Source organism: Dermacentor variabilis, chromosome 10 (genome assembly GCF_050947875.1).
Source record: "Dermacentor variabilis isolate Ectoservices chromosome 10, ASM5094787v1, whole genome shotgun sequence".
In the NCBI taxonomy this organism is placed as follows: Eukaryota; Metazoa; Arthropoda; class Arachnida; order Ixodida; family Ixodidae; genus Dermacentor; species Dermacentor variabilis.
In genome coordinates this window covers 121,109,952-121,136,203 of record NC_134577.1, presented here as the reverse complement: position 1 = coordinate 121,136,203, position 26,252 = coordinate 121,109,952, and the positions used below count along the sequence as shown (strand labels likewise).

Sequence of the window (26,252 nt, the reverse complement as noted above, 5' to 3'; positions counted from 1 at the left end):
TATGGGCCCATACCGCGTCCTTCTACAAGTGACTGGCATCACGTATGAGGCTGTATCTGCCAGTCCCACTACCTCTTCTGTTCCGTTGTCCAGCGACACCATACACATTTCGAGACTCAAGCGTTATCACCCTTCCTCTGCTGTAGGTCTTTAGTGGCATCGGGCTGGTGCTTCTGCTGCTGGGGGTCATGCTACGTGCTACTAGAAGACAATGTTGACCCCTGGATTTAGTGGGACCTACCCATAAGTGGCCACTGTTGATCTGATGATGATGACATGGTTTGCTGGATGTTGGCTGCCTTCCATGTTAACCAGTGCTTGCTACCCTTGTAAATACACCCTGTAAATAGTGTTACTACTGTGCTTTGACATAACAATATTACAAACACAGCTGGTTCATGTAAGGTTATATGTCAAATCACATATTATTTGTGCACCTTTGTTCTTCAGGTATGAGACATACTATGCTTTGGTCACAAGTGCATGTGATGGACTATGGCTGTTTGTTGCAGAAACATGTCACTAAGTTCACTAGGTAGTAAATAGGTTCAGATCTATGACACCTTCCATGTAATAATTGCAGCATATTTTGCGACATAAAAGTATGACACAATGTAACATCAAACTATGCAATGTATATCTACATATCTTTTTTTCATATTTAGTGGACTATTTCTTGGTTGCAAATGCAAGCAGTGAGAGAAGTCTCTCTAGCCTTCATAACATTGCCTGCTTTATAGTATGAAATAAAAATAAAGTATAGAATTATGCACCTTGCTGCCACTTCCCAATTGTACTCATTTCACAAAAGCAACATGGTGGCATCTGCACTTCATCACTTATTTTACGTAACACAAGCTTTGCACACAGCACTGAGCTCACAGCCATTCTGTCCACTCACATGAGAGGTAGTGCAGGCTTTATACAGGACATGCTGCACTCATTCTGCACAAGCACAGATCTTTAGCACTGAACTACTGTGACCCATGAAGTGAATTGAATGGACACGATGGACTCAAGTGTGGGGACGCTTGACTCTAAAGGCGTGCCCTGCTGTTGTTCTTCCCACATGGCTCTCGCGTTTCCTGTAGTTGGGCTACTCCGTATAGCTAAGTGTTGCCGGCAGTTGGTGTAGTTGTAGAATAGAAGGAGAGATGGCGCTGTTAACGCCCCCTTAACAGCGGGGTTACTTGGGCGCAAAAGGTAGTAGCCTACTCCTCTTTGGCTTGGGGTCGGCAGTGTGCAGATGTCTTGCATGCTGGCTAGCACACTTTGCAGAACCATCCGAGAAAGACTTCGAAGCGGGGCACCGGGGTGGATGATCGTTTGAACGCGCCACCATTCGTGTGACTGTACACATGAACAATTAGACATTGGTGTCCTGCATGAGGCAAACATATTTGCTCAATATCATGTTAGGGTCAGTTGGAATTACTCGAACCATTGGTGCTTATCGGCATGTTCTATTGGTAGTAATTTTGCGAGGTGGCATTGATGTATGAAAAGTGCAATAAATGCCCTCGTGATTGTTTACATTACACTGCGTCATTTTACCTTTGTCCCAGAGTTGCCAGATGCCACCAAGCAAACAAGCAAATACCGTATTTTCGCGATTCTAAGCACCCACCTCCCCCGCCCCCCTATATTTTAGCGAGAAAGTTAGCAAAAAAGTTTGCATGCGAATCTAAGCACCCCCCTATTTGTTAGGAAGAGCGCATAGTCAAGGCCCCCAAATGCGCTTGCTCACTGTGGAATCATTGCTCGGCGGACCTGCAGGCACGCGGTCGATGCTTCTGTTGGACACGTTTCGCGGCCATCTGACCCCGGAGGCAAAGACAAAGCTTCGGAACATCAATAGCGACGTGTTTGGGGTTCCGGGTGGCATGACGCCAGTGCTGCAAACCCTGGACGTTTCAGTCAACAAGCCCCTCAAAGCCAATCTCCAACAGGAGTACGAAGAGTGGGTGCAAAACCCTGACCGGAAGAAGACGCCGACGGGAAGGTTACAGAAAGCGCCCCCATTAACCATCGCAAAGTGGATTTCAGACAAGTGGAAGAGGGTCCAACTGGACGTTGTGGTCAAATCATTTAAGAAGTGCTCGATCACAAACAACTTCGACGATATGCTGTGGGATACTGAGAGCAGCGGTTCAAGCAGTGCTACGAACCCGGGTGGCAGTGATAGTGACTGAGCATCCAACACAAGCGGTGGGTTAACTGTCTGCACCGATTTTTCTTTTGAATGTTTGCAAAATAAAATGTTATTTCTTGCACCCATCTCGTCGTGATGTCGCAGTGAAAAGAGGGAGGGGGGGTGATTCTAGATTTTTCGAATCTAAGCACTCCCCCTCACTTTGGGCATCGCGATTGTGAAAAAAAGGGAGTGCTTAGAATCGAGTAAATACGATAATCATCTAAAGCCCCTAAAAAACGGCACAACTTTTGCAAGGAAGCCAAAAGGAAGCGGAAGTTAAATTTTCTCATTCTTGAAGATAGGTCGCAGCGGTGGCGTAGAGGTAGAACACCCGCCTCGCGTGCAAGAGGTCCGTGGTTCGAATCCCAGTGCCGGCAATTTTCCACCGGATTTAAAAAAAAAAAAATCCGCGTGTTGATAAAAATTGCACAAACAGGCCTGGAGTGTGGCCTGATCCCGGTGACCAGAACCGGTAACGCACTCCCTCACCAGAGCAGGATTGGCCACCCTGGTGCAGTACTTGGCCACAACCTCCCATGAACACAACAATCAAACCCCGGCCCTCAGTCCCCAGCAGCTGCGAAGCAACTGACCACGGCGGCGGTCAGACCTGCGACGCAGCAGAGGGTGCTAAGAATCACTAGCTCCGGACAGGCCGCCATTGGAATATGAACCTGGCAACATTTAACGCTAGAACGTTATCTAGCGAGGCGAGTCTAGCAGTGCTATTGGAGGAATTAGAGGGCAGTAAATGGGATATAATAGGGCTCAGTGAAGTTAGGAGGCCAAAAGAAGCATATACAGTGCTAAATAGCGGGCACGTCCTGTGCTATCAGGGCTTAGCGGAGAGACGAGAACTAGGAGTCGGATTCCCGATTAATAAGAATATAGCTGGTAACATACAGGAATTCTATAGCATTAACGAGAGGGTGGCAGGTCTTTTTGCGAAACTTAATAAGAGGTACAAAATGAAGGTTGTACAGGTCTATGCCCCTATATCCAGTCGTGATGACCAGGAAGTTGAAAGCTTCTATGAAGACGTGGAATCGGCAATGGGTAGAGTGAAAACAAAATACACTATACTGATGGGCGACTTCAATGCCAAGGTCGGCAAGAAGCAGGCTGGAGACAAGTCAGTGGGGAAATATGGCATAGGCACTAGGGATAGCAGGGGAGAGTTATTAGTAGAGTTTGCGGAACAGAATAATATGAGGATAATGAATACCTTCTTCCGCAAGCGGGGTAGCCGAAAGTGGACGTGGAGGAGCCCGAACGGCGAGACTAGAAATGAAATAGACTTCATACTCTGCGCTAACCCTGGCATCATACAAGATGTGGACGTGCTCGGCAAGGTGCGCTGCAGTGACCACAGGATGGTAAGAACTCGAATTAGCCTAGACCTGAGGAGGGAACGGAAGAAACTGGTACATAAGAAGCCGATCAATGAGTTAGCGGTAAGAGGGAAAATAGAGGAATTCCAGATCAAGCTACAGAACAGGTATTCAGCTTTAACTCAGGAAGAGGACCTTAGTGTTGAAGCAATAAACGACAATCTTGTGGGCATCATTAAGGAGTGTGCAATGGAAGTCGGTGGTAACTCCGTTAGGCAGGATACCAGCAAACTATCGCAGGAGACGAAAGATCTGATCAAGAAACGCCAATGTATGAAAGCATCTAACCCTACAGCTAGAATAGAACTTGCAGAACTTTCGAAGTTAATAAACAAGCGTAAGACAGCTGACATAAGGAAGTATAATATGGATAGAATTGAACATGCTCTCAGGAACGGAGGAAGCCTAAAAACAGTGAAGAAGAAACTAGGAATTGGCAAGAATGAGATGTATGCGCTAAGAGACAAAGCCGGCAATATCATTACTAATATGGATGAGATAATTCAAGTGGCTGAGAAGTTCTATAGAGATTTATACAGTACCAGTGGCACCCATGACGACAATGGAAGAGAAAATAGTCTAGAGGAATTCGAAATCCCACAGGTAACGCCGGAAGAAGTAAAGAAAGCCTTGGGAGATATGCAAAGGGGGAAGGCAGCTGGGGAGGATCAGGTAACAGCAGATTTGTTGAAGGATGGTGGACAGATTGTTCTAGGGAAACTGGCCACCCTGTATACGCAATGCCTCATGACCTCGAGCGTACCGGAATCTTGGAAGAACGCTAACATAATCCTAATCCATAAGAAAGGGGACGCCAAAGACTTGAAAAATTATAGACCGATCAGCTTACTGTCCGTTGCCTACAAAGTATTTACTAAGGTAATTGCAAATAGAATCAGGAACACCTTAGACTTCTGTCAACCAAAGGACCAGGCAGGATTCCGTAAAGGCTACTCAACAATAGACCATATTCACACTATCAATCAAGTGATAGAGAAATGTGCAGAATATAACCAACCCTTATATATAGCTTTCATTGATTACGAGAAAGCGTTTGATTCAGTCGAAACTTCAGCAGTCATGGAGGCATTACGGAATCAGGGTGTAGATGAGCCATATGTAAAAATACTGGAAGATATCTATAGCGGCTCCACAGCCACCGTAGTCCTCCATAAAGCAAGCAACAAAATCCCAATAAAGAAAGGCGTCAGGCAGGGAGATACGATATCTCCAATGCTATTCACAGCGTGTTTACAGGAGGTATTCAGAGACCTGGATTGGGAAGAATTGGGGATAAAAGTTAATGGAGAATACCTTAGTAACTTGCGATTCGCTGATGATATTGCCTTGCTTAGTAACTCGGGGGACCAATTGCAATGCATGCTCACTGACCTGGAGAGGCAAAGCAGAAGAGTGGGTCTAAAAATTAATCTGCAGAAAACTAAAGTAATGCTTACCAGTCTCTGGAGAGAACAGCAATTTACAATAGGCAGCGAGGCACTGGAAGTCGTAAGGGAATACATCTACTTAGGGCAGGTAGTGACGGCGGATCCGGATCATGAGACGGAAATAATCAGAAGAATAAGAATGGGCTGGGGTGCATTTGGCAGGCATTCCCAAACCATGAACAGCAGGTTGCCATTATCCCTCAAGAGAAAAGTATATAATAGCTGTGTCTTACCAGCACTCACCTACGGGGCAGAAACCTGGAGGCTTACTAAAAGGGTTCTACTCAAATTGAGGACGACACAACAAGCTATGGAAAGAAGAATGATAGGTGTAACGTTAAGGGATAAGAAAAGAGCAGATTGGGTGAGGGAACAAACGCGAGTTAATGACATCTTAGTTGAAATCAAGAAAAAGAAATGGGCAGGGGCAGGACATGTAATGAGCAGGGAAGATAACCGATGGTCATTAAGGGTTACGGACTGGATCCCAAGGGAAGGGAAGCGTAGCAGGGGGCGGCAGAAAGTTAGGTTGGCGGATGGGATTAAGAAGTTTGCAGGAACGGCAAGGCCACAATTAGTACATGACCGGGGTTGTTGGAGAAGTATGCGAGAGGCCTTTGCCCTGCAGTGGGCGTAACCAGGCTGATGATGATGATGATGATTCTTGAAGATAGTTTAATTATAGCATCAAAAAGTCGGACAAATACGAAGGGAAGGTGAACAAATAACTTTAATCATTTTGTACCACAAAAATATCTGCAAGAATGAATAAAAGCACTCATTTACTTTTTGCCCTTGTCCCCAGGGTAGTCTGCACCCTGTTCATTACATGTTTGCCGGTACATGAATAATGTTACTTGTTGATTCCCTCAACGTATGTTTGATTTCATGGCTCAACTACATACAGTCATTATTGCATGTGTCCGACTCGTCAAGAAAATCCTCTGCATCCGCTTCTGAACTATACATGTTTTTAGAGTTGAAGAGCTGCATCATTGTTACTGTCGGTTTAAAGTCCGGCAGCAAACACCTAGAAACTTTAGGCCATAATGTACGTGCAGGATGCTGCTCAACATAGGATTCTTGATTCTGTTTTGGTGGTGCGACTTCATGAGGTTCAAGTGCGAGAACATGCGCTCGACATCGGGGTTGCTAAGGGGCGTGGCCAACAATGACAGAGCAAACTTTTTTCTTTGAAACAGCTTTCACCGTATGCATCCATAAAATGTAGCACTTCTACCCAGAAAGGAGTGCCGTCCTTGTTGTTTACATTTTTCCAGGGAAAGAGTACAATGTAGTATCCCCCTCCTGGCAACTGATACCAGCACTGGTGCTTAGAAATAAGCATTATAGCTTATTTAAGGCACAAAAGGTTTCAATGTTCCGAACCAACACATGGGCCACAAGAGATGCTGTGCTGAGCATTACGTTAATTTTGACTACCTGGGGTTCTTTAATGAAGAGCTAGGCACGGCATGCGAGTGTTTTATGCATTTTGCCTCAGTCAGAATGTTGCCACTGCCACACAAAATAAAACTCAGGACCAAGTTCAGCAGCAAAGCATCATAGCTACTGAACACACCAAGGTAAAACCATCTTCTATAATATTCAGTATATTCAGTAAGTAGCAGACTGGTCATTAGCTATCGGTGAGGAAAGAGATAGACTCACCTGTTGGTCCATACTCCGTACAAGAGTTCGACAAATGCAAAGGACAAGTTGAGAATGAGGAACAAAAAGAGATTCCGTGATGCAGTGTCCGAGAAGATTAACCTGCAAAGAGAACCGTACAATGAGAAAATATGTGACAGGCAGGGAGGCCTGTCTGTTCCAGATTGAAACGGCTAGACTCGAAGTGAACCCCACAAAGCCCAAACACAGTTTTAGGCCAACTTCATCGCCTTATTTCTGGACATGGAGATTACATTAAACTCAATTAGTACAGTAATTTATGCTTTAATTGGTTTGCCAAGCAATTGGCAACTGAAACTTTGCTCCAGCTTGTTAAAAAATGCTACTCCTATGCTAAAATCAGCCCTATGAGGTATGAAACTCTCCCTATTAAAAGTTTGGCACTGTGGCGTTAAAGGCCAACTGCAATGCAATGTCAGTTTGGCCAAACTGGTAAAAGTTTAGTAGTATATATAGTAATAAAGCAATCTTGGCAAAAATACAGAGCTGGTAATTGTACAACTCTGTTATCAACAGCTTTAAACAGCATTTGTAGCATTTGCTACAAACGGGTGGATGTCTGATTTTTCTTTATTGATTGCTTCTCTCCACCTTGCGGGTTTCCGCAGAACTATTATGTCAGCCCTTTATTAGACGATGCGTGCATCCAGCGTGCATCCAGCGGTTAGCAGATGTGACGCAAGATCCAATCTGAAATTTTGAGCAAGTCATCCAGTCTGGGAGTTCACACTGAGAACTCCTGCTCCTTCTCAACACTGCATCACAGATAACTTCCGACAAGCAGTGATGGCGATTTTTTTTTTTTTTTTCAGTGTCAAAAGCATATTCTTCAGTAGGCTTTTTGCGACACATTCACTGTATTTGAACTGTAATACTGTGCACAGACACTGCTGTACATCAATACTGCCTGAAAGCAGGCTTTTTTACAACTCTAAAATTTGGTTGCTGCTAGTTTTTAAAGAGACAATAAAGAAGAATATTAGGTTAACCTGCATTGACAAATTATACTTATGTGAATACAAAAAAGAAAAAAAAATTAATCTGACCATGAATGGAACTTTGGCAAGCCATAAAAGGCAGCAACAACAACAAAATAAGTTTTGCAGCAGTTCCTGTGCGAGTTTCTGGTGCTGTCATGAGATGTGGAGTGTGTCTGCTCTGGAATATGTAATAGCTTGTCCATAAGCACTGATTACACAGTATTCTTAAGGAATCAAAGGCTCAGCCTAGTGAGTTTTGACAATCTTTTTTGGGCAAGAGTGACCCAATCATGCGAGAGTACTTTTGAGCACCGTGATATCACGCCAACGTAAGGTTCATTCGATTCAACCAAGTTTCCCTGCACCTACTAACAGTGCACTGCACCCTTGAGCCTTGCAGTGAGTGGGTGCAGCACAGCTTGCCACAACAGGCACCGCCTGCACCTTTTCTGGATCGAACACACCTATAGAGGCACAGCTGTTTGGGCACACAATCAAAAAAGGGAAAAAAAAGCTGTTTTTCATCTTTTCCACTGGCAACCAACCTCTCTCCGTCAAATATGCGTAAATTGAGCATTGAAAAAAATGCTTGACATGACAAAACTAACCTTGTGTCACTCTTTCGTGTCCCTTTAACCTACCGACACCTTTTGTAGATTACTTGCACGTTGCCTTTGGCGCTTTTCAAAATTAACTCGGAAGCGACTACATAAAATACTTGTTCCAGACAAGGTCAGGTGCATGCAGAACTGTATGGAAGTGGTTTGATCCTACTCTGACCTTCAACTTTTGACAACATGCCCACTAGTTTGATCCAGACCGACATCAGAGATGACAAAAAATCATGTGTGAAGTATGTTTCAAATACTGCAACATGACACGAAAAAGCACCATGTCTTTTTATCTGTGTCCTCATCTTGTGCTGTGCTCATTTTGCCATGAATTACCATAACATGCCCAAGCCTCTACCCGTGACACTAAAATTCAGGTTGCAGCATCAACATGGGAACAGCACGCACACTGTTGCACCTTCACCTCTGTTTTATGTGCACAAAAACAGTTTTTGCGACTACATGAGGAGAGTGCTAACTTGTCCACATACATAGATATATTGTTTTATTCATTTTTTAAGCGTTGAAAGTTTAAAGAAAAAGTGGCTTTTCACATCCATAACATACAGACTTGGACAGACTTGAAAAGCTATCACACCTTTCAGCTGTCTTGGGGTCTCGCGAGGTTAAATGCACACTGCAACAAAATTTTAGGCCATGCAAAAAAGCCAAATTTTAAATGAGAGATACAGAGGAGATTTCGTGCAAAATATTGCATATGAAAGATGATCAGAAGCCTTATGGAAAGCTGACAAAAATAGCTGTTTTCAATACTAAAACTAAAAAAAGAAAGGCCATCATTATTGCGCACCTGAAGTGACGCATGATCTAGAATACGCAGCTTCTTAGCATAACCTTTGAGATTATGCGGCCCCCGTGGCTGGCTGTGGCACGCTGACAATTCTCAGAAGTGACATGCTGAGACTTATATGTGGTCACCACTGGGTTGTTGTGAGGTCAGCACCTCTCAAGTTCCATGAGGTCAATCTCACCACTGCCTATCACTGTCGTGAAGTCGGGGGCCCGTGCGGCCAACAAAGTTTCCATGGATGGTGCCATGCCAGGAGAAAAGCTTCCGAGCGATGTTTAAGAGAATAAAGAAAAAGGAATATATTCAAAAAAAGTACATGATTAGGATTTACAAAACGGCTCCAACCATCGGATCACACTATGGTAGCGTCTTAGCATGTCCGAGTCTCACACTGCTCTCGAGCATCTTCCTCCTCCTCCTTTCCCGTCCATCTGGATCTGCTTTTTATGCCTGCGTCGTCATTGTTCATGGTTTTCACCAATCCAGCGTCAGGGAAACGATGGGGTCATGTGACCGATGGCGTCGGTCGGTTGCCCTTTTCCTCTGAAGAAAGCTTGGCTGGAAACATGCGTACTTCACTTGGCACAAACAGGGAAAGATGGGAAACGTCCGATGACTCCGATTCCAGCGTGGTCGTGCCAATTTTTGCGGTCTGCTTAGGTGCTCTAAGAACGCCTCTAATAAGAAGACAGTATCAGTCTTGCAGCTTTGCCAAGATTGCTTCATTAGTATACACTACTTCAACAGCATATACTACTCATTTATAACCAATTCAGCCAGAGTGAAATTTTATTGCAGTTGGTTCTTTAGAGGGACGCTAAAGATGATCACTAAATCATTACATTAGACTACATTACACTGGTAATGCACTCTTTCAAATCTCAGTCTTTGTTAATTTTATGGTGAGTGGCAGAATGCTATAAAAAAAAAATAAAGACCAAACTTAAATTTATTTTAATTGAAAGCCAATGCCCCATTGCCAGTACATCAGTGTTACGTTATGGATTCCAAAGTGTTTTCTCGTACATGGGCGAAGTAGGAGTCCTTGAAACGAACCAAGTTCAATCTATGGCTTTTTTAGAATGCAACCTAGTCCACCTTTACATATACAATGTTAACTAGGCCCGAACACAAAGTGTCGAAATCCGTGTCATATGGCAAGCTGGTGCGTAAACTTCAAGGTGATGCCACCACCTGTCAACTGTCTTTTTCATTTTCTCCGCCTTGTCAAGTGTTGTTTCAAGGCAAGAGTGGCTTTTTCAGTATTGTAGAAGGGTGGTACACTAATACAAAGTGACTTGTTTTACTGTTTGGTGTGCCCCCCCCTTACGACACCCTCCTGTGACTCAAGCCTCTTCAATCAAGAAAGCATAAAAAAAGCTTTATCACGCAAATAACTGTACCTACTGGCAAGCCAAATGAAAAAATCATTTTATCGTTTGCTTAAACCTTGCATGCAAACAGCTATGTTCATCAATAAATATTTCAGTTTAACCAGCTTTAGACAAACAAAAACAGCTGTTTCTGGGTAGTATCTGAACGGGCGCAGAGTTACCATGCTTCTTTGCAAGTGGGGTTGTGTCAGTGCCTCATGGCACACACTGCTGAGTAAAGATTGCAAAAAAAAAAAAAAATGTTTTAAGAAGTTTGGAAATGGGCGCAAGCATTTTGCTTTCAGACGGTGCTTAAGACCCTTGCTTTGACAATTCTAACCACTTTTATGCCCGTGCATAAATGGAAGAACTGGGCGCTCTCACTAATTCTAAGCATAATAGTAAACTGGGCACGTCGGCATTTCATGTTTAACTTAATGCCACTGCTGACTCTGTGTTTGATAGCTAGAACTTAAATATTTCGGCAGTATTACCAGTCTGGTTGGAACAATTCATTAGGAATTTAAAAGTGACTCCAACCAAAAAGGAGGAGCTGGATTGGGTCCAAAACGTTGGGTCTAATAAATCCACTTCTTGCTTGAAGAACCAACTGCATGTGCAAACAGCAATTTAACAGGGTGCAGGTAGGGTTGCCAACCCTTGAGCGTCTGAATAATTAGCAGCTGGTGACAACCGGCCTTGTCAGTGCCATAAGCAGCCAGTCTGTAAGTTCAGAAATGTGGCACAAACTACTTCTGCCCAATAATGTCGCAATTTACGACAAGATGCAGTAGTTTCCTTGCCAGCAAGGCTACCAGTACAGACAGAGGTGCTGCGAATGGTTAGGGCTTGCAACAGAGCTAGAACAACAACAAAAACACAACCATCTATATGTTTATGGCAATAAAAAAGGAAACAAAAAAGAACAATGTGCAACCAAGCCAACAGGCATTATAAAAAATTAATCTGGTTTATTTAAGAAGGATGCAGGATTGGGCTTGTTGGTAAAACATGCTTTAAAGTTTGAATAACAGTGCAAAAATAGCAGAGATAGCACACCAACCGTGCGGGTGCGCTAATGTGTGGCTATACAACTTGCTATGCTTTCTGAAAAGAAAATAAACTGCTGGAAGTTAGCACTCTGTTCTCTCTTCTGTCCCCTCTGCTATTCTTGTGCTGCTATTCAAACTGGTTTATTTATTCGGTAGAAAAAAAGAAAACATAGAAAGTTGGGCCATTTGGCTGTCCCAACTGGGCCGAGTCGGAAATCGGGTCATTAACTCAAAGTCAGAATTGTCCCGCTAATTTCAGGACCGTTGGCACAAAAATTGGGATCCAATGTTATGAGACTTTCCATAGGCTTTCTGTGGGAGAAAGAATGACACTGATTATGCGTCAGCCATCAGTTTCTTATTTGTAGATATTGAACTTGCACCTTTGGATCTCCGATAGTTTAAGCACAGTACGTACTTTGCTGATTACTCATTTTCTTCATGTTTTGGGAAATTGTGCGCAATAGCAATGCAATGGCACATGACCTATATAAAGTTCTGTCCATTAATAAATTTTGTCACATTGAAAGGAGGCATTGTCATTCTGTATGTGTCTTTCATTCTGCTTTAGTTTTGACGCTGCTCCCTTAAATTGAATAAGTTGTTTGACCGAGCACTGATAGCATGCAAACAGCTGTGTTCATCAATTAATATTTCAGTTTAACCAGCTTTAGACAGACAAAAAAGAAAGCTACGTTTCTGGGTGATTTCTTAAACGGGCGCAAAATTACAATGGGCCCTCTACTGCAGCAAAAAAGAAAAGAACGCGGAACTGCGTGGACTTAAGCAGACTTAAGCATTTGCACATTTGTACAAACATGCGCTTTTTCTTTTTACCATCATGTGTGTGTCAGGATACTCCTACTCCTTAGCATCTTTGCATTTTCACGTGCTGCAATCGAAAACCACCGCGATTGCGAGCCTCGCTTTGCAGCACATCATTCGCAAGGAGTCGCCGGGTCGGGCGGCGTACTTTGAGCACAATCTCGCGAGAGAACATCCCCGGAGTTCATCGCGACGATAAGCGCGACGTTCCTTCGTGGTAGAATCTCAAGAATGATTAACTGTTGGTCTAGTTCGTCTAGCACACCTGAGAAGGGGAACTAACTAGCGCAACAAAGGACACATACATGGGAAGAGGAGATGGTGACAAGCGCTACCTTAATAGTGGGAAGGGTTCTTTTACCCTTCCCGCTATCAAACATTCGTAAGGTAGCGCTTGCCTTCGTCTTCCGTTCACGTGTGTGCGTCGTTTGTTGCGCTAATTCCCCTCATCAACTAATCCCAAGACCGCAAGGTCACTCGCGTGACTGCAGCGATTCAGTTTCACTCCATCGGCCAAGGCAAGCCGGGAAGATGCAGGATCACGTTGCCATCTGACACCGGTTCAACCGGTGCGCTCTTCGAAACAAGTAGGAAGCAGTAGAGCACTGTGGACGACCGCCGTGGCGCGTGGTGGTTTCTGAGATGCCGGCGTGTCTCATCTGCGATGCCGAAGGCAAAGCGACACGGCGACCCGACCATATGCCTGCAACGTGCTACAGCACGCCCAGGAGCAAAAGCCACGTCGCCACCGAACACACACAGACCTGAACCATCCCTGCAGCCGTTCCGTGAAACGTAGGCCCCGTCGCGCTCTGAACTCCTTGTCGTCGGCATGTAGAGGCAACATCGGTTCTGTCCGCTGGGCCTTTCGAGGGTCGCCGTCGCTGCCTGGTAGTAGTACCTTTTCTCGGAGGGCCGAATTCCGTTTGCTGCCTCAGTGGTGGCTGAATGGGCGATCACAGGACATAGCGTCAAGCTACGGCGGCGGCCGTCTTTCGCTCCAGCTGAGATAGGCGCGCCACGCAGCTGACGTCGTGGGGACAGTTTCGCTTCTGATGTTTCTGCACTGCCATAAGTAATGCGTGAATATCATTACTGACTCGCATAAATAAGTTACTTGTATTTGTGAATTTTCTCACGTAATTTTGCAAGAGCTTGTAGAACAATAAAAGTAACGTATGTAAAAAAATATATTTCAAATTCATGCGATCAGCATCAATAAAACAATTTTATATGTTTCTGTTTATAACTTTACACTTAGTTTTAATTTTATTTTAGTAATGTTGTTTTGTTTAAGACAGATAGCTCATGCGAAACAACTGCGCGCAAAAGAATTCAGCACGTTGATGATTGACATAGTCGTCGATGCTGACGCCGCAGTTTCTCACTATCTTTTACGGCGGTAGCGTCGCCTATATGCTCAGGCTCTTGGTCCTTTAAGATTAAAATTACATTCAGCGCCTTTTAATGTTTTTGAAGCGCCCGAACTTTGTGGTGACGCCGGCGCTGTCGCAGACTCGGGGATGCGTTACTGCGCCTGCAGATTTCTGCACCGTGCGGTGGCCGTGAACCGGCCCAGCGCCAGCGCTGCCTCGCTATCATCTGACACGCTCCTCGGCGGAGGCGTAGTGACCAGGCGGTGGTGTGACCGGCTGCTGCGGTCGCAGGCCGAAACATGTAAGCGCGGTGGCGAGCGTGCGATGAAGCAGATCTGGAGAGTGGCCCTGCGCAGAAACTACTCGAGCAGCCATGCCAGTTTGCCGTCGTTGTCGCCGGCTGTGAGGCATCGCGGCGGGACCGCCCGGACCGGTAATCTGCTGCTGCTGTTGGCCCCGATCCGGTCGGCGGCCTACTATCCCGCTTGCCGCCGCGGCGGCGCCGTGGTCCCGAGCCGCCTGGTTGTCGCGCCGGCAGCTGCCATGCATTTCTCGACGAGCAGCACGGCCGCTGCGCAGTTCGGCAGCGCCGAGGAGCCCGTGTTCCGGCCCCGGCGTGCGCTGGTGCTCACCAAGTTCTCGCGCTACGAGTTCGAGAAGCGGCGGCACGCGCACCTGACCGAGGAGCAGCTGGTACAAGATGTGAGTGTTCTCTGCCCTTATGGCGCGGCCCTGATAAATGGACGCTGCTGCAGGACGAACCACTGGGGCTGAGCCTGGCGACACGCTTCGCGTAGGCGCAGCAGCGGTGGTGTTGTACGACGAACTCCCTGAAATAATTGACCGCAGCCTCACGCGATCTAGCATAGTTTTGCCGTATCGAAGGCCACGCTCCGCTGTCGGAGACAAAACCCCGGAGGGCCCGTGGCGTTTGACGTTGAATGACGCTAGGTTGTCTGGAAATTTGTACACATTCGACGCGAGGTCCCCGCTTTCATTTCAATCTGCGCACACACACACACACACACACACACACACACACACACACGCACGCACGCACATATATATATATATATATATATATATATATATATATATATATATATATATATATATATATATATATATATATGTGTGTACCCATCAAGTGTGTTTTTAATACAGCGAGTTGACGTAAAAGTCCGGGATGTAGCACAAATACGCCAACTCCAAAACTATGCAACACATTCATCTTGTGTTTAAGCAGAGAAAAGCAGATATTATGACAAGAAACGCGTGATAACTTTCTGCCTACTGCACCTAACCATGGTATTTAAAAAAAAATGTTTTTCATATTCATAACGTACCAGTAGTAATAAGAATGAACTTGAAAAGTGATTGCCACTGAGCTGTTTCCAGGTATGCATGAGGGGTATGCAAAGGTATGAGGAGGATATGAAGACATCTGGATTACCAAAAATTATGAAGATCCCACGCATTATGGGAATCGATATAAGCGAAGTTTTCCGTGCTCGATGCTTTGATTGACAATACTTAGCGGAGATGTTGACGGCTAAAGCCTAATTTCAACGTTTAGTGTAACACGAGAATGGTGAGTTGATGTTAAAAGTTATCTTGTGTGCACCACTGCTGTTTGCATAGTACACAGAACACACAGGGAGAGGTGTTTGCTTGAAGCATTGTTGTGCGCCATATTTCATAACCTCTGAGAGGGTTGAGCATTGTCGTTACCTCACATGGCACTTTGCATCGTGGCAGAAGTATTAAGCTTGGATTATGAGGCTGTATACGGTGGGGTGAAAACGAGTTTCTCTCCTGTTGGCTTTCCTCTCTGACTCACTCCTGCCATGTATACACATTCTCTGAACGACCCCATGGGGTGTGCCGGACAGCAGCAGCAGTGGGAAAGTCGAAGGAAGAGGCAGAGAAAGCTTCGCTTTAAAAAGAATTATGCCAGGCCTTAGCACTGCTAACTCTTTTAAGTGTACAATAGCATACGTGGATTGTAATGATTGTGACATCTCGACAGCCGTGCATGCGTGTGTCATGGGCGACCTTGCACTCAATTAATCAGTGGGACCTCATATCTAGCTCGCAATTTTGTACACACTGTGAAAGCGCTCGTGAACACTCGACACGTCTTGCTTTTTATTTTACAATACCTCCAAAATGGGTGAAATCTATCTATAATGCTATAAGGATATACGGGACTGAACCTCTTCCAACACAGCAGCCGCTTGTCATCAGGCCACAATCGCACGCATGCCTCTCGTGTGCCATGCGAAAGTCGCTTTCTGAAATGTCTAACATTTGCGTCACGTGCCTGCTGCATGCATTCTCCCCTTGTTGCAAGCGAGCACTTTTAGACTGTGCTAGACGGCACTGCCATTGGGATGGCGGCCCGCATTTTTCGCCTGGCCTACAAAATTTGTGAGGTCCACCTGTAATGCCATCACATTAAACAACGGGGGTAGAAAAAAAATGTCACCTTTACAGGCAGCAGAGGCTTGGCAAGCTTGAAAAGAATTGAAAACAAAAGACAGCTGGTGCACCACCTTGCAGTTCTCACACTTGCAGTGGAGTCATAGATTTTGACAGCACCTGCTTGGGACTAGATGATAGTTTAACGTTAGCAATAATGGCACTGCTTTCTCCAAGAAACAATAACTCAACTTAGCAAGCTTTGACAGCTTGCATGGCACAAAGGCACCTTAAACACGAAAAAATAGATAGCGATTCATGACATTGCACTGATATACCAGTGTTGTGGCTTGGATGCAATGCTCATAAAGGAAAAACCTGTGATTTCATTTTTTCTGCAATGTTTTCATGACAAATAAGTGCACCTTTTAAAAATGATGTTCCAACTGTACCTTATCTGGTGCCACTTTTTAGTAGTGTTTTTTTTTTTTTTTTTACAGTGACTGCATGCCTAAAGTTTACAGAAAATGCGTAAAAGAGAGAGGGTATCAAGGGGATGGGTGCTTGTTAGGTCAAATAGCTTAAATAAAGTAAGTTCTGTTAATTTAGTCTGATGTGGTCGTTATTCTCAGTGTTTAAAGGACAGCCTTCCCAGTGCACTATTGTGCAACGGTTTACCAACAACGTAACTGACATTCTGTAGTTATCTCCCCACTTTTCTGCGCTGAAACCATGTAGTAAGCGTTTAGAATTTAGGCAAATGTTACTGGCCTAATGTGTGAGGCATTTTGTGTTTGCTGTCTTGCTGCATTAACTAATGCAAGCATGAGCTTGACTTATTGAACATGCAGTGCTTTCTTAGTATTATGATTTATTTAATTTGATTGAGCTCTTTGCAAGCAAGAGAATATGGTTGATGAGAGCTGCGAGGGACCAGTCTTCTTTTTTTTAAAGCGAAGCTTTCTTTGCCTCTTCGACTTTCCCATTGCTGCTGCTGCTGCTGTCTGGCACACCATGTCGGGGGGTGAATCAGAGCGTGTGTTCAGAGGAAAGGCGACGCGAGAAGCTCGGTTGCACCTTTGCACCGCTTCCAATGTGCACAATGCCTTCTGGAGCTCCCTCGGTGTCGGTACGTTAGACTCTTGCACGGAGCAAGAAACATTTAGGAGTGGAAACTCCGCTGTTTGCGGCGACCAGAAAAAGTCACATGCCCGCGGAGCCGTTATCGTGCTGGCGGCCTGGAAAGAAATTACCGCTGTTGAGAGCGCGCCGAAGCTGCCTGCCCGCGCGCTGCATTTTTTTTTTTTTTCTCGCTGCGGCTTCTACGACGCGCCGCATGGCGCCGCCACTGTATACGGTCCCGTCAGCGCATACAACAATTGTGACCTTATCTGGTCGCCCGCGCTCGCTCGCGCTGACGGGAGTTTCACCTCCTAAATGTCTTACTCTGTGGACTCTTGGCAGCTGTAATTACCGGTGACTCCCACAAGAGCATTGCAGAAATTGCAGCGCTTATCTTTCTACTGAAGTGCAAGCCCAGAGGGAAGCTTAATATAATGGTAAATAGGTGGGGAAAAGGAAGCACAGAATGGATGGAATGGAGGTACGGTACAGTATGTTGCTGCTATTTCTGAAAAATAAACACCACGCAAATACGTCAAGCAGACAAATTATGCAGGGTATGCAGAAGCAGACCCACATTAATTAAAGGGCAGCGCAGGGTCCAGGCGGCACTACGGAAGCAGTTGACCATCAAATCAACACTTCTGTGCCCGCCGCGATAGCTTTGCGGCTATGGCATTGCTAGAGCTCGCGGATTTGTCCTGACTGCGGCAGCCGCATTTCGATGGGGGCGAAATGGAAAACACATGTGCACTTAGATTTTCGAACACATTAAAGAGCATCACGGTGTCAAAATAAATCGGGAGACCACTACTACACCGCGCCTCATAATCGGATTGTGGTTTGGCACCTACAGCCCCATAATTGAAGCTTAAAACTTCTGCCACAATGCAGTGTGCCATGTGAGGTAATGACAATGCTCAACCCTTTCAGGGGTCATGAAGTATGGTGCACAACAATAATTCAAGCAAACGCCTCCTCCTGTGTGTTCTGTGTACTACGCGGACAAACGGCAGTGGTGTACGGAAGGCAACGTTGTAACATCAACTCGCCACTCTCGTGTTGGACTAAACATTTAAGAAATTAAACATTCACCATCAAATCAACGCTAATTCTTGTCAGTCAAAGCAAACAGCACAGAAAGCTTCGCTTACATCGATTCCCACAGTGCAAGGAATCCGCATATTTACATTTTTGAAACCAGAGATGACAAAATGCAGTTTACAGAGGCTTACAAGCATCACTGTGTTTTTATGTATCAACACTGCCTTCATGTATCCTTCAATGTGAATTGTTAGCAAGATAACAGTTTTCCTTGAAAGAATCACTGAAAAGGTCACCATGATCTAAAGACAATGCTTGTTTTAAAACAAATTAGACTGCAACAAAACATACACGCACACACCTGCACACAGAATCATTCCAAAAATCACCGCCCCTTCCAGTCCGTGAAGATGGTTGAACAGCGAAGCTGTGTTGATTACGCCGAGTGTTACACCATGCAAGGCAAACTTTGCAAGCAGTCTATATTGGAAATCTTCTGTTTCACCATTCTTACACCTCATTTTCACTTTTGCGGTAGGCAGCTTCTTCCTGGAAAGCAGGGTGTCGAACCAGAATTTTTTGGGTTCAGTTCGGGTTTGGGTAGAAGCCTTTCAGGTACGGTTCACGAGCACCATTCCGTTCTTGTTCAAATGGGTTCAAACGGGTTCAGAGAAAAAAAAAGTGTTCTTTTTGTTTTACCCTTTTAGTGCTGTGCTTTCGTTTCTCTGTCATGTCAGTATAAAAACAGATTCATAATGTAGATTTCTTTTTGTAAATGTTGTGACTTGGCCAACTTAACTGTACAGTCTTGTGCGAAATGTTTTCCTTGGGAGGCCGACTACAACACTAACTGAAGCGAAATAAAAGGTACGCAGGGACACTTAAGGTGGCTTACGTGTCTGAATGTGAAATCATTACTGTTTATGGCAGCAAGTTTATTTTTATCCATATGTTTTAGTTCATATAATTAAATTTTATCCTTGGCTCATAAACCTGCAGTTTCGTACCCCGCAGTTGTTTTCTTGAGGAAAACAACAATGGCTCTATGCAGCCGCCGCAGTGCTGCCTTGTGCTCCACTCCCGTCGCTGGCCAGTGAAGGGCTGCATCTCGTCTCCAAATAACGCATCCTTGCCGCAATCTTCTGGCAGGCAGGCCTGTAGCCTCCTGGCCAGTGGGCAATGCCCCTGTGCCGCCGAGGCCTCCCCCGCCCCCTTCTTCTGGCCGGCCGGTGACGGGCCATTCTTCAAATCATGCATCCTCGCCTGAACCTTCTGGCTGGCAGGCAGGCAGCCTCTTTTGTGGACAGGCAATGTCTCTGGGCAGCAGAGAGCCTGCCTCTCCGCCATCTTTTTTCGGTACCATCAAATGTCGTCACACACACACACACAGAGATGCACGCACACTCATATTTTCGCTCAATGAGGCAAGTGATGCTTTCGCATTTAATATGGGAAACAATGGCGATAGCAACTTGCTAATAACACTTCAGCGACAGGTGACAGCGATTGGGTTCTAGTAAAGATAGCAGATTAGTGAAGTCACAAGCAGTGGTAGTCCAAGGCTGCAGAACAATAAAAGGAAGAGAATGTATCGAAGAAAGCTATCGGATTTCCTTCGCATCAACCCAACTGATTGCCCCCTCATTTTTTTTTTCTTTCAGTTTAGTTGCTTCTTACAGTCTTACTCAATATAGATTCTTGTTTTGAAAACCCTTAGATGAATACAAAATATGCATTAGCCAATTATTTAATAATTTTAGTGTGAGATGTCAATCTTACACTAGAAACAACACAACAGCACAATACATGCATAAAGAAAGACGTTGCATTTAGGTTGTCGCCACCTAAAAACTTTCCAGATTTTTTATGCGCAGCTCATTTCTGATTGGTCGAGAGGATTAGCGCTGCAAAATTTGCAAATGCCAAGGACCCCAAAAATATTGAGGTTGGTCCGACCCACTAATCCACCTTCTCCGGCCCAATAATTCCTCTAATCCAAATTAATCAACACACCAAACCCACAAATTCACTATAGCTTACTCACTCATCTCACTAATTCATCCCAGTCTCCCCCCTAATCTGCATTAATTGAGTTTAATTCATGTGCCCCTTAACTTCAAGGTTAAGCAGATTCAAGATGATATGGAAATGCTGTCGCATCTACTTTAAAAGTGCAGTTAAAAAGGCCCTAAAGTTTTTTTTTTAAAGTCTCATGCTCTTATAGAGCAGTAAACGAAGGACAGAATGTCACTGCACAAGAAGTGCTGGGGACGTAGAGGACTGCGAGTCTTTGTGTCTCATTGCTGTTTGTATACAATGGCTCATTCAACCAGAATAAGTGTAAGATATGAATTTATTGTTCAAGTCGGTTCTCTCCAATGTGGCACCGCCACCTTCCATGAAAAGTGGAGAAGGATCCACTTAACACTGTTTAAAAGGCTACAACACGCTCTCCGCGGGCCGCGAGTCAATTTCTCTGCATTGTTGTGGAGGAGGAGAAGGAAATAACTTTATTGAGTCCTGAAAAACGCCTCCTGGAGGCTTTTGTGGCACACGCCAGCATATTTATTCGAGCCACGTGAGGACGGGCGACGCTGCCGCATTATCTCTCAGAGCATCTCCCGTTTTTCTCAACAGTTGTTCGAGCAAATAAAGTTTTCTCTTTACCAGATTGCTCTGCTCGAAATCTCCGTTGCCGAAACCGTTTCAGAATGTTTCCTTCAATTCGTTCCGGTTCGGGTTCAGTTCCAAAATGGCAGAAAAAATGCGGGTTCGGTTCCATTTCTGATTCAACACCCCATTCAGGAGTATGGACTATTCATGGTCTTCCCATAGTTGTAGCTGAAATGGAATGTGCGGAACCACTAATCCAAAGCTCCGTATATTGGGCGCAAGGCCTACCACTGGAGATGCAGGTGCTGCAATCGTTTTGATGATTGGTTGGATTGGTTTGATGATTGACATCTTCGGGTTTCTTAATAAGGTTAAACAGACGTTCGGCTGCAACGTAGAGTGTGATGTCAGTGACGTTATGCCCACAGTCTGCCGTTGTCACTTGCGTTCTGTGTCTCGAGTTTGCGAGGTGGCGGGGATAGCAGCATCCGCCCGCCATTGCCGCTTGCGATTCTTAAAAATTAAATTGCTTCAAAATTAAATCTGTCCATCAAAGAAGACAATGAATGGCTTAAACCCGCTTAAGCAATGACTCATACCCCCGTAAACGAGGCCTCCCCATTACGACAGAAGAGAAGTGAAATTCTATGCTGGAATGACGAGCGGCAACAGAGCCAGCTGTGGAAGATGACAACGAACACGGGAGCAGTGGCATGAGCGCGTTCGCGTGGTAGCACCAAGGGACACCAATGAGCCGGCTGTGTAAGATAATGACGACGCTCGAACCATTGCTGACGATGATAGTTTTAGCGAAGTCTGACGCTGGCACACGGTCCACGTAAACAGCTTTGTTTTAAAAGACCACCCAACCTTTTTTTGTGCCCTCACGTGTTTTGCCATAATGAGCTACAAACTAGCCCTACCGCAAGTTCTTGTAAAATCAGTGTGTTGCCTGTCAGTAATTGGTGCGCGAAGTTTGTTCCTGCTGGTGTGCTGTTTCTAATGGTAACTCCTTTTTAATGATGTCCCGTGTGCAGGGCAAGCTTTTAAGAAAAGTATGTGCTATCCCTTCTCGTGGGACTATACAAATTTTGAAGTTTGCAAGTTGGCAGGTATGAAAAAGTTGAAGGGGCATTCTTGTCCCCCCCTTCTCTCTCTACCAGGTGAAAGTCTTTGCTCATCCTGCATAGTTCTTTTCATTTTCTTCTTCTTTTGAAAACAAGGTGTTCTTTGGCAACTTCAGATCAGTTTGGGGTTGTGGGATCTGGGTATCTGGCTGCCACTTTCGGACCCATTTCATCTAGACGAGGCTATTTGAGGACTTCTAGTGCAAGTAGGATGACAAAAAAGGCATCAAAATGGAGCTTGGAATGAAAAAGATGAGCCAATTAGTGAAGAGCCATGTGCAGAGTAGTGATGGTGCATAATTAGTGCAGAAAGGCCAAAATTAAGCCCAGATATACTCGTTGAAACTGCATGTCTAAAAGCAGAACTGTAAGTGTGGCTTTACTCAGCAAAAAATATGGGCTGATCTCGGAGATACTGCACTGTACCACATGGTGCACTAATCCGCCTCAGAAGACCTTGTCATTCTTCAACGTCAACTGCTGTTGACTGGCCTTTCTTTCTCCCATTTGTGCTCACCCTCCTCGTATAACAATAATATAGCATCAGGCTTGACAGTCTTCCTTTTTCTTTGTCTCGCGTTGGCTTGTGCTATTGCTCCTGCACCGCTCGTCACGGTTTGCGGGACAGGGGAACGGATGTGGTTGGGTTGTCCACCCTGTCTGTGCTCTACAAGTTTAGTCTGTTGTCCTCTCTCTTTCTTTCTTGCCCTCCTCCTCCTGCTGTCACCATCTTCGGCAAAGCTGGAGTCCCGGGGCTCGGACTACAACAGCCTTGTCCACCACCACAAGATCCACACCAAGAACAGGGAGCTCGTGGTCAACACTCTCAGGCAAGTCCCCGTCTGCTCGTGTCTCTGCACAGCACAGCACTGCCAGTTGTGCCTACATCCTAAAAGGCAGACACTGAAGCATGCTAGACTGTCGCGCAACCCTTACAGAGACCTTGAAACACTTGTATTATGCCAGGACATTACTCAGTTGCAGTTTGAGCTGTGAACATTGTGTTTTGAAGCAAAGCTTTCCCTGCAAACCTTTGCCGAAAGTGGCAGCTGTCTTGCTGTGTAGCCCACACAGAGCGTACGGGTGTCTCATGGTGGGATCGAACCTTGCTCTTGGCACAAGAGTTTGACGCCGTAGCCATTAAGACACAATCGTGTGCATCGCTTCCATGTGTCAGGTAGTAGCACTTCACGTGGTGGGTGCGTGCTTCATGCAATGCGCAGCGCACGAGTGCACGCTCGGTGCAGGCTGGACGCAGGAATGAAATGGGTGTCATAGCCAAACTTACCCCACTGTACTTTGCGTCATACTTCTCTCTTCGCCGTGCTTCCCGGAACAAACCATCACCTTTATCCTCATAACATCACTGCGTCTTGCAGTGTAAATTCGCTGTTTGCATTTCAGCGTAGCTTGCAAATGGTGTAGGGCATAAACACAAACATTGCACGACATTACACATTGCATAGGATGACAGTAAAGGCACTTCTATGCATCGAATGTAATTTTATAACATTTAATCACTTCACGAAGGCTCTGCTTCACTTAGATTCCAACATGTGCATCGGTTCTGCTAAGTTGTTTTTTAATGTTGTGATAACCAAGTTCCTGCAAAAAAATAATTGTATGTATATATATATAAACTTGTTCTAAAAGGTCACTGTGATATGATTTTTCTTAATGCAAATAGTCTTATTGCAGCCTATTCACCCTAATGAGAGTATTCCTATGTTTTGTGTATATCTAAAATAGAGGAAATAACCAGACTGCTTTCATTGCACAGGATACATTGGGCTAGTTGGTTGGTACATGTTGAAGCCATTGTAGAGCAGATCATACACAAAGGCTACAAGACCAGAGCCAGTGGCATAGCAACGGGGAGGGGGGGGGGGGGGCTATCTTCTGTGGAGTGGGTCGGGCCCCCTACCGAGAGAGCCCCCTATCTTCTGTGGAGCTATGTCGGAGAATCTGGAAACCTGGCTCAAAACCTTAGAAAAGAGTCTCGACCTTCAACAACTGGACCTCTGCGGATGAGCTACGACATGTGTACTTCTCCTTGGAAGATGCCATGAGGACTTGGTTCGAGAACCGGGAGTCCACCCTTACAACATGGGACCTGTTCCGCAGTAACTTCCCGAGGACGGTCACGAGCACTGTCCGAAAAGAAAGGGTCGAAGTTCTGCTGGAAACCCGAGAGAGACTACCCAATGAGACCATCGCCATCTTCACGGAAGAGATGACCCGTCTTTTGCGGCACGCCGACGCAGAAATGTCAGAAGAGAAAAAAGTGCATTTCTTGATGCGAGGCGTAAAGCAATAACTTTTCACCGGACTGATCTGAAACCCACTGAATACCATAGTTGAGTTCCTGACAGAGGCAATGATAATTGAGAAAACTCTAGGAATGCGGACTAGGCAATATAACCGCAAAGTGCTCACGCCATAATGCGCCATCCAAGCACTGGGCTCCGGTGATCTCCAAGAGACCATCAGGGCCATTGTGCGTGAAGAACTGCGCAAGATGTTTCCTTTGTCACAACCTCAGGTGTCCTCAGTCACTGACATTGTCAAGGACGAACTTCTACAGTCACTGGACGTTACTGAAGTGCAGCCCGAATCGTCGCTTCCCGTACTGAAAGCAGTGACCTACGTCAGCGTCGCCCGTCGTCAAGATCCCCCTCTGCGACCGCGCCAGGGCATTGTAACACTGAAATTCTGTCGTCTACCGCTGCCGCCGCCAGCACGTCCACCTGTCGCCCAGCGCAGCTACGTGAGGAAGACGGACAGTTGGCGCGTTCCCGACCATCACCCACTCGTATCTCTGTGGGGAAGCCAGACATATCTACCGCCGATGCCCATACCGCAAAATGGGACAATGAGGGTTCACTGTCAACGCTTCGCGCCCGCAGCAAGGTGAACACCCTCGCGATATCGCCGACTACCTCGCTGCTACTCAGTGGAGCTCTCAACGACCAAACCGTTCGCCATCACCAGGCCGCTACCTGTCGCAGCAGCACCGTCCATACACTGGCCCAGCCCGGGGCTGCTTTGTGAGCCCATATCCAGAAAACTAAAAGCCGCAACCGATGGAGGTGCGGTTACTGTTCGTGGAACTGACGAGTATCCTCTGCCGCCGCCGAGGATGCCACACCATAACAACACACCGCCGTCCCAATGAAGTCTAGATGCAAAGAATACGCCGACGAAAGACGACCTGACGGTGCCACGTACTAGCCACAGGTCAATGCGACGCCAAGACCTAACTGTAACACAAGACAAAGAACCACCAACCTCGACATGCTTCTCGGCGGCCACGCAGTCACCGCCTTAGTGGACACAGGCTGATTACTCCGTCATGAGTGGACACATTGCCACCCAGTTAAAAAAAGTTCAAACTTCAAGGGAAGGCCCTCAAATTCAGACCGCTGGAGGACACCTCATTACAACGACTGGAATCTGTACGGCAAGAATTACCGTTCATGACTGGACTTACCCTGCCACTTCGTTATCCTCCAGCAATGTTCACGCGACATCATTTTCGGCATGGACTTCCTAAACCAACATGGCACAGTCATCGACCTGAAGTCGAAGTCGATAACCCTGTCGGAAGATCAAGCTATACCGCCAGAGAGCTCTCGTAGTCACCTTTATGTGAGAGTGCTCGAAAGTCAAATCAGCATCCCACCCCACTCCAGCATTGTCATTTCCGTCGGCACTGAAACACCTGCCGACGTAGAAGGCGTCATCGAGGGTGACCAACGCCTACTGCTAGACCATGAAATTTGCGTTGCAAGAGGGATTGCTCGACTGCACGGAGGAAAAACGAAAGTGTTGCTGACAAACTTCAGCCAGGAGTTCAAGCACGTCAACAAGGGCACGACGATCGCATACATCGAGGAAATTCGGGAAACCAGCAATGCGTTTGTCCTCTCGGATTCTGCCGCATCTACCCCGACGACCATAGTTCCCAAACCAGACTTTGACGTAAATCCAGATCTCCCCATGAGTAAGCAGCAACAACTCAGAAGTCTTCTCCAGCGGTTCAAAGAGTGTTCTTCGATGTCATCGAGGATTTAACAAACACCAGTCGCAAAGCATCGCATAACTGAAGAGTGCGCTCGACCACTCCGCCAGAGCCCTTACCGAGTTTCGATGCGAAAACGAGATGCTATTAG

General features: G+C 45.8%; 2 protein-coding genes across 3 annotated transcripts in view; one reads left to right on the top strand and one right to left on the bottom strand.

Moving 5' to 3' along the window:
- Positions 1 to 13,397, bottom strand: part of ZnT86D (solute carrier family 30 member 7) — a 136,370-nt gene extending 122,973 nt beyond the window's left edge. The window contains exons 1-2 of the mRNA XM_075673351.1: positions 13,142 to 13,397; positions 6,705 to 6,806 (exon numbers count right to left, since the gene is read on the bottom strand). Coding sequence (XP_075529466.1) covers positions 6,705 to 6,806; positions 13,142 to 13,224 — 185 coding nt within the window. The 5' untranslated portion in view covers positions 13,225 to 13,397. The remainder of the gene's footprint in view (positions 1 to 6,704; positions 6,807 to 13,141) is intronic.
- Positions 13,398 to 13,781: 384 nt separating this feature from the next.
- The window catches only part of Nadk2 (NAD kinase 2, mitochondrial), a 95,586-nt gene continuing 83,115 nt past the window's right edge, over positions 13,782 to 26,252 (top strand). The window contains exons 1-2 of one of the 2 annotated variants that reach the window (XM_075673350.1): positions 13,782 to 14,456; positions 22,826 to 22,910. In XM_075673350.1, the coding sequence (XP_075529465.1) occupies positions 13,901 to 14,456; positions 22,826 to 22,910 (641 nt within the window). In that variant the 5' untranslated portion in view covers positions 13,782 to 13,900. Of the gene's footprint in view, positions 14,457 to 22,821; positions 22,911 to 26,252 lie in introns of both variants that reach the window. The other variant, XM_075673348.1, reaches the window with a different exon arrangement.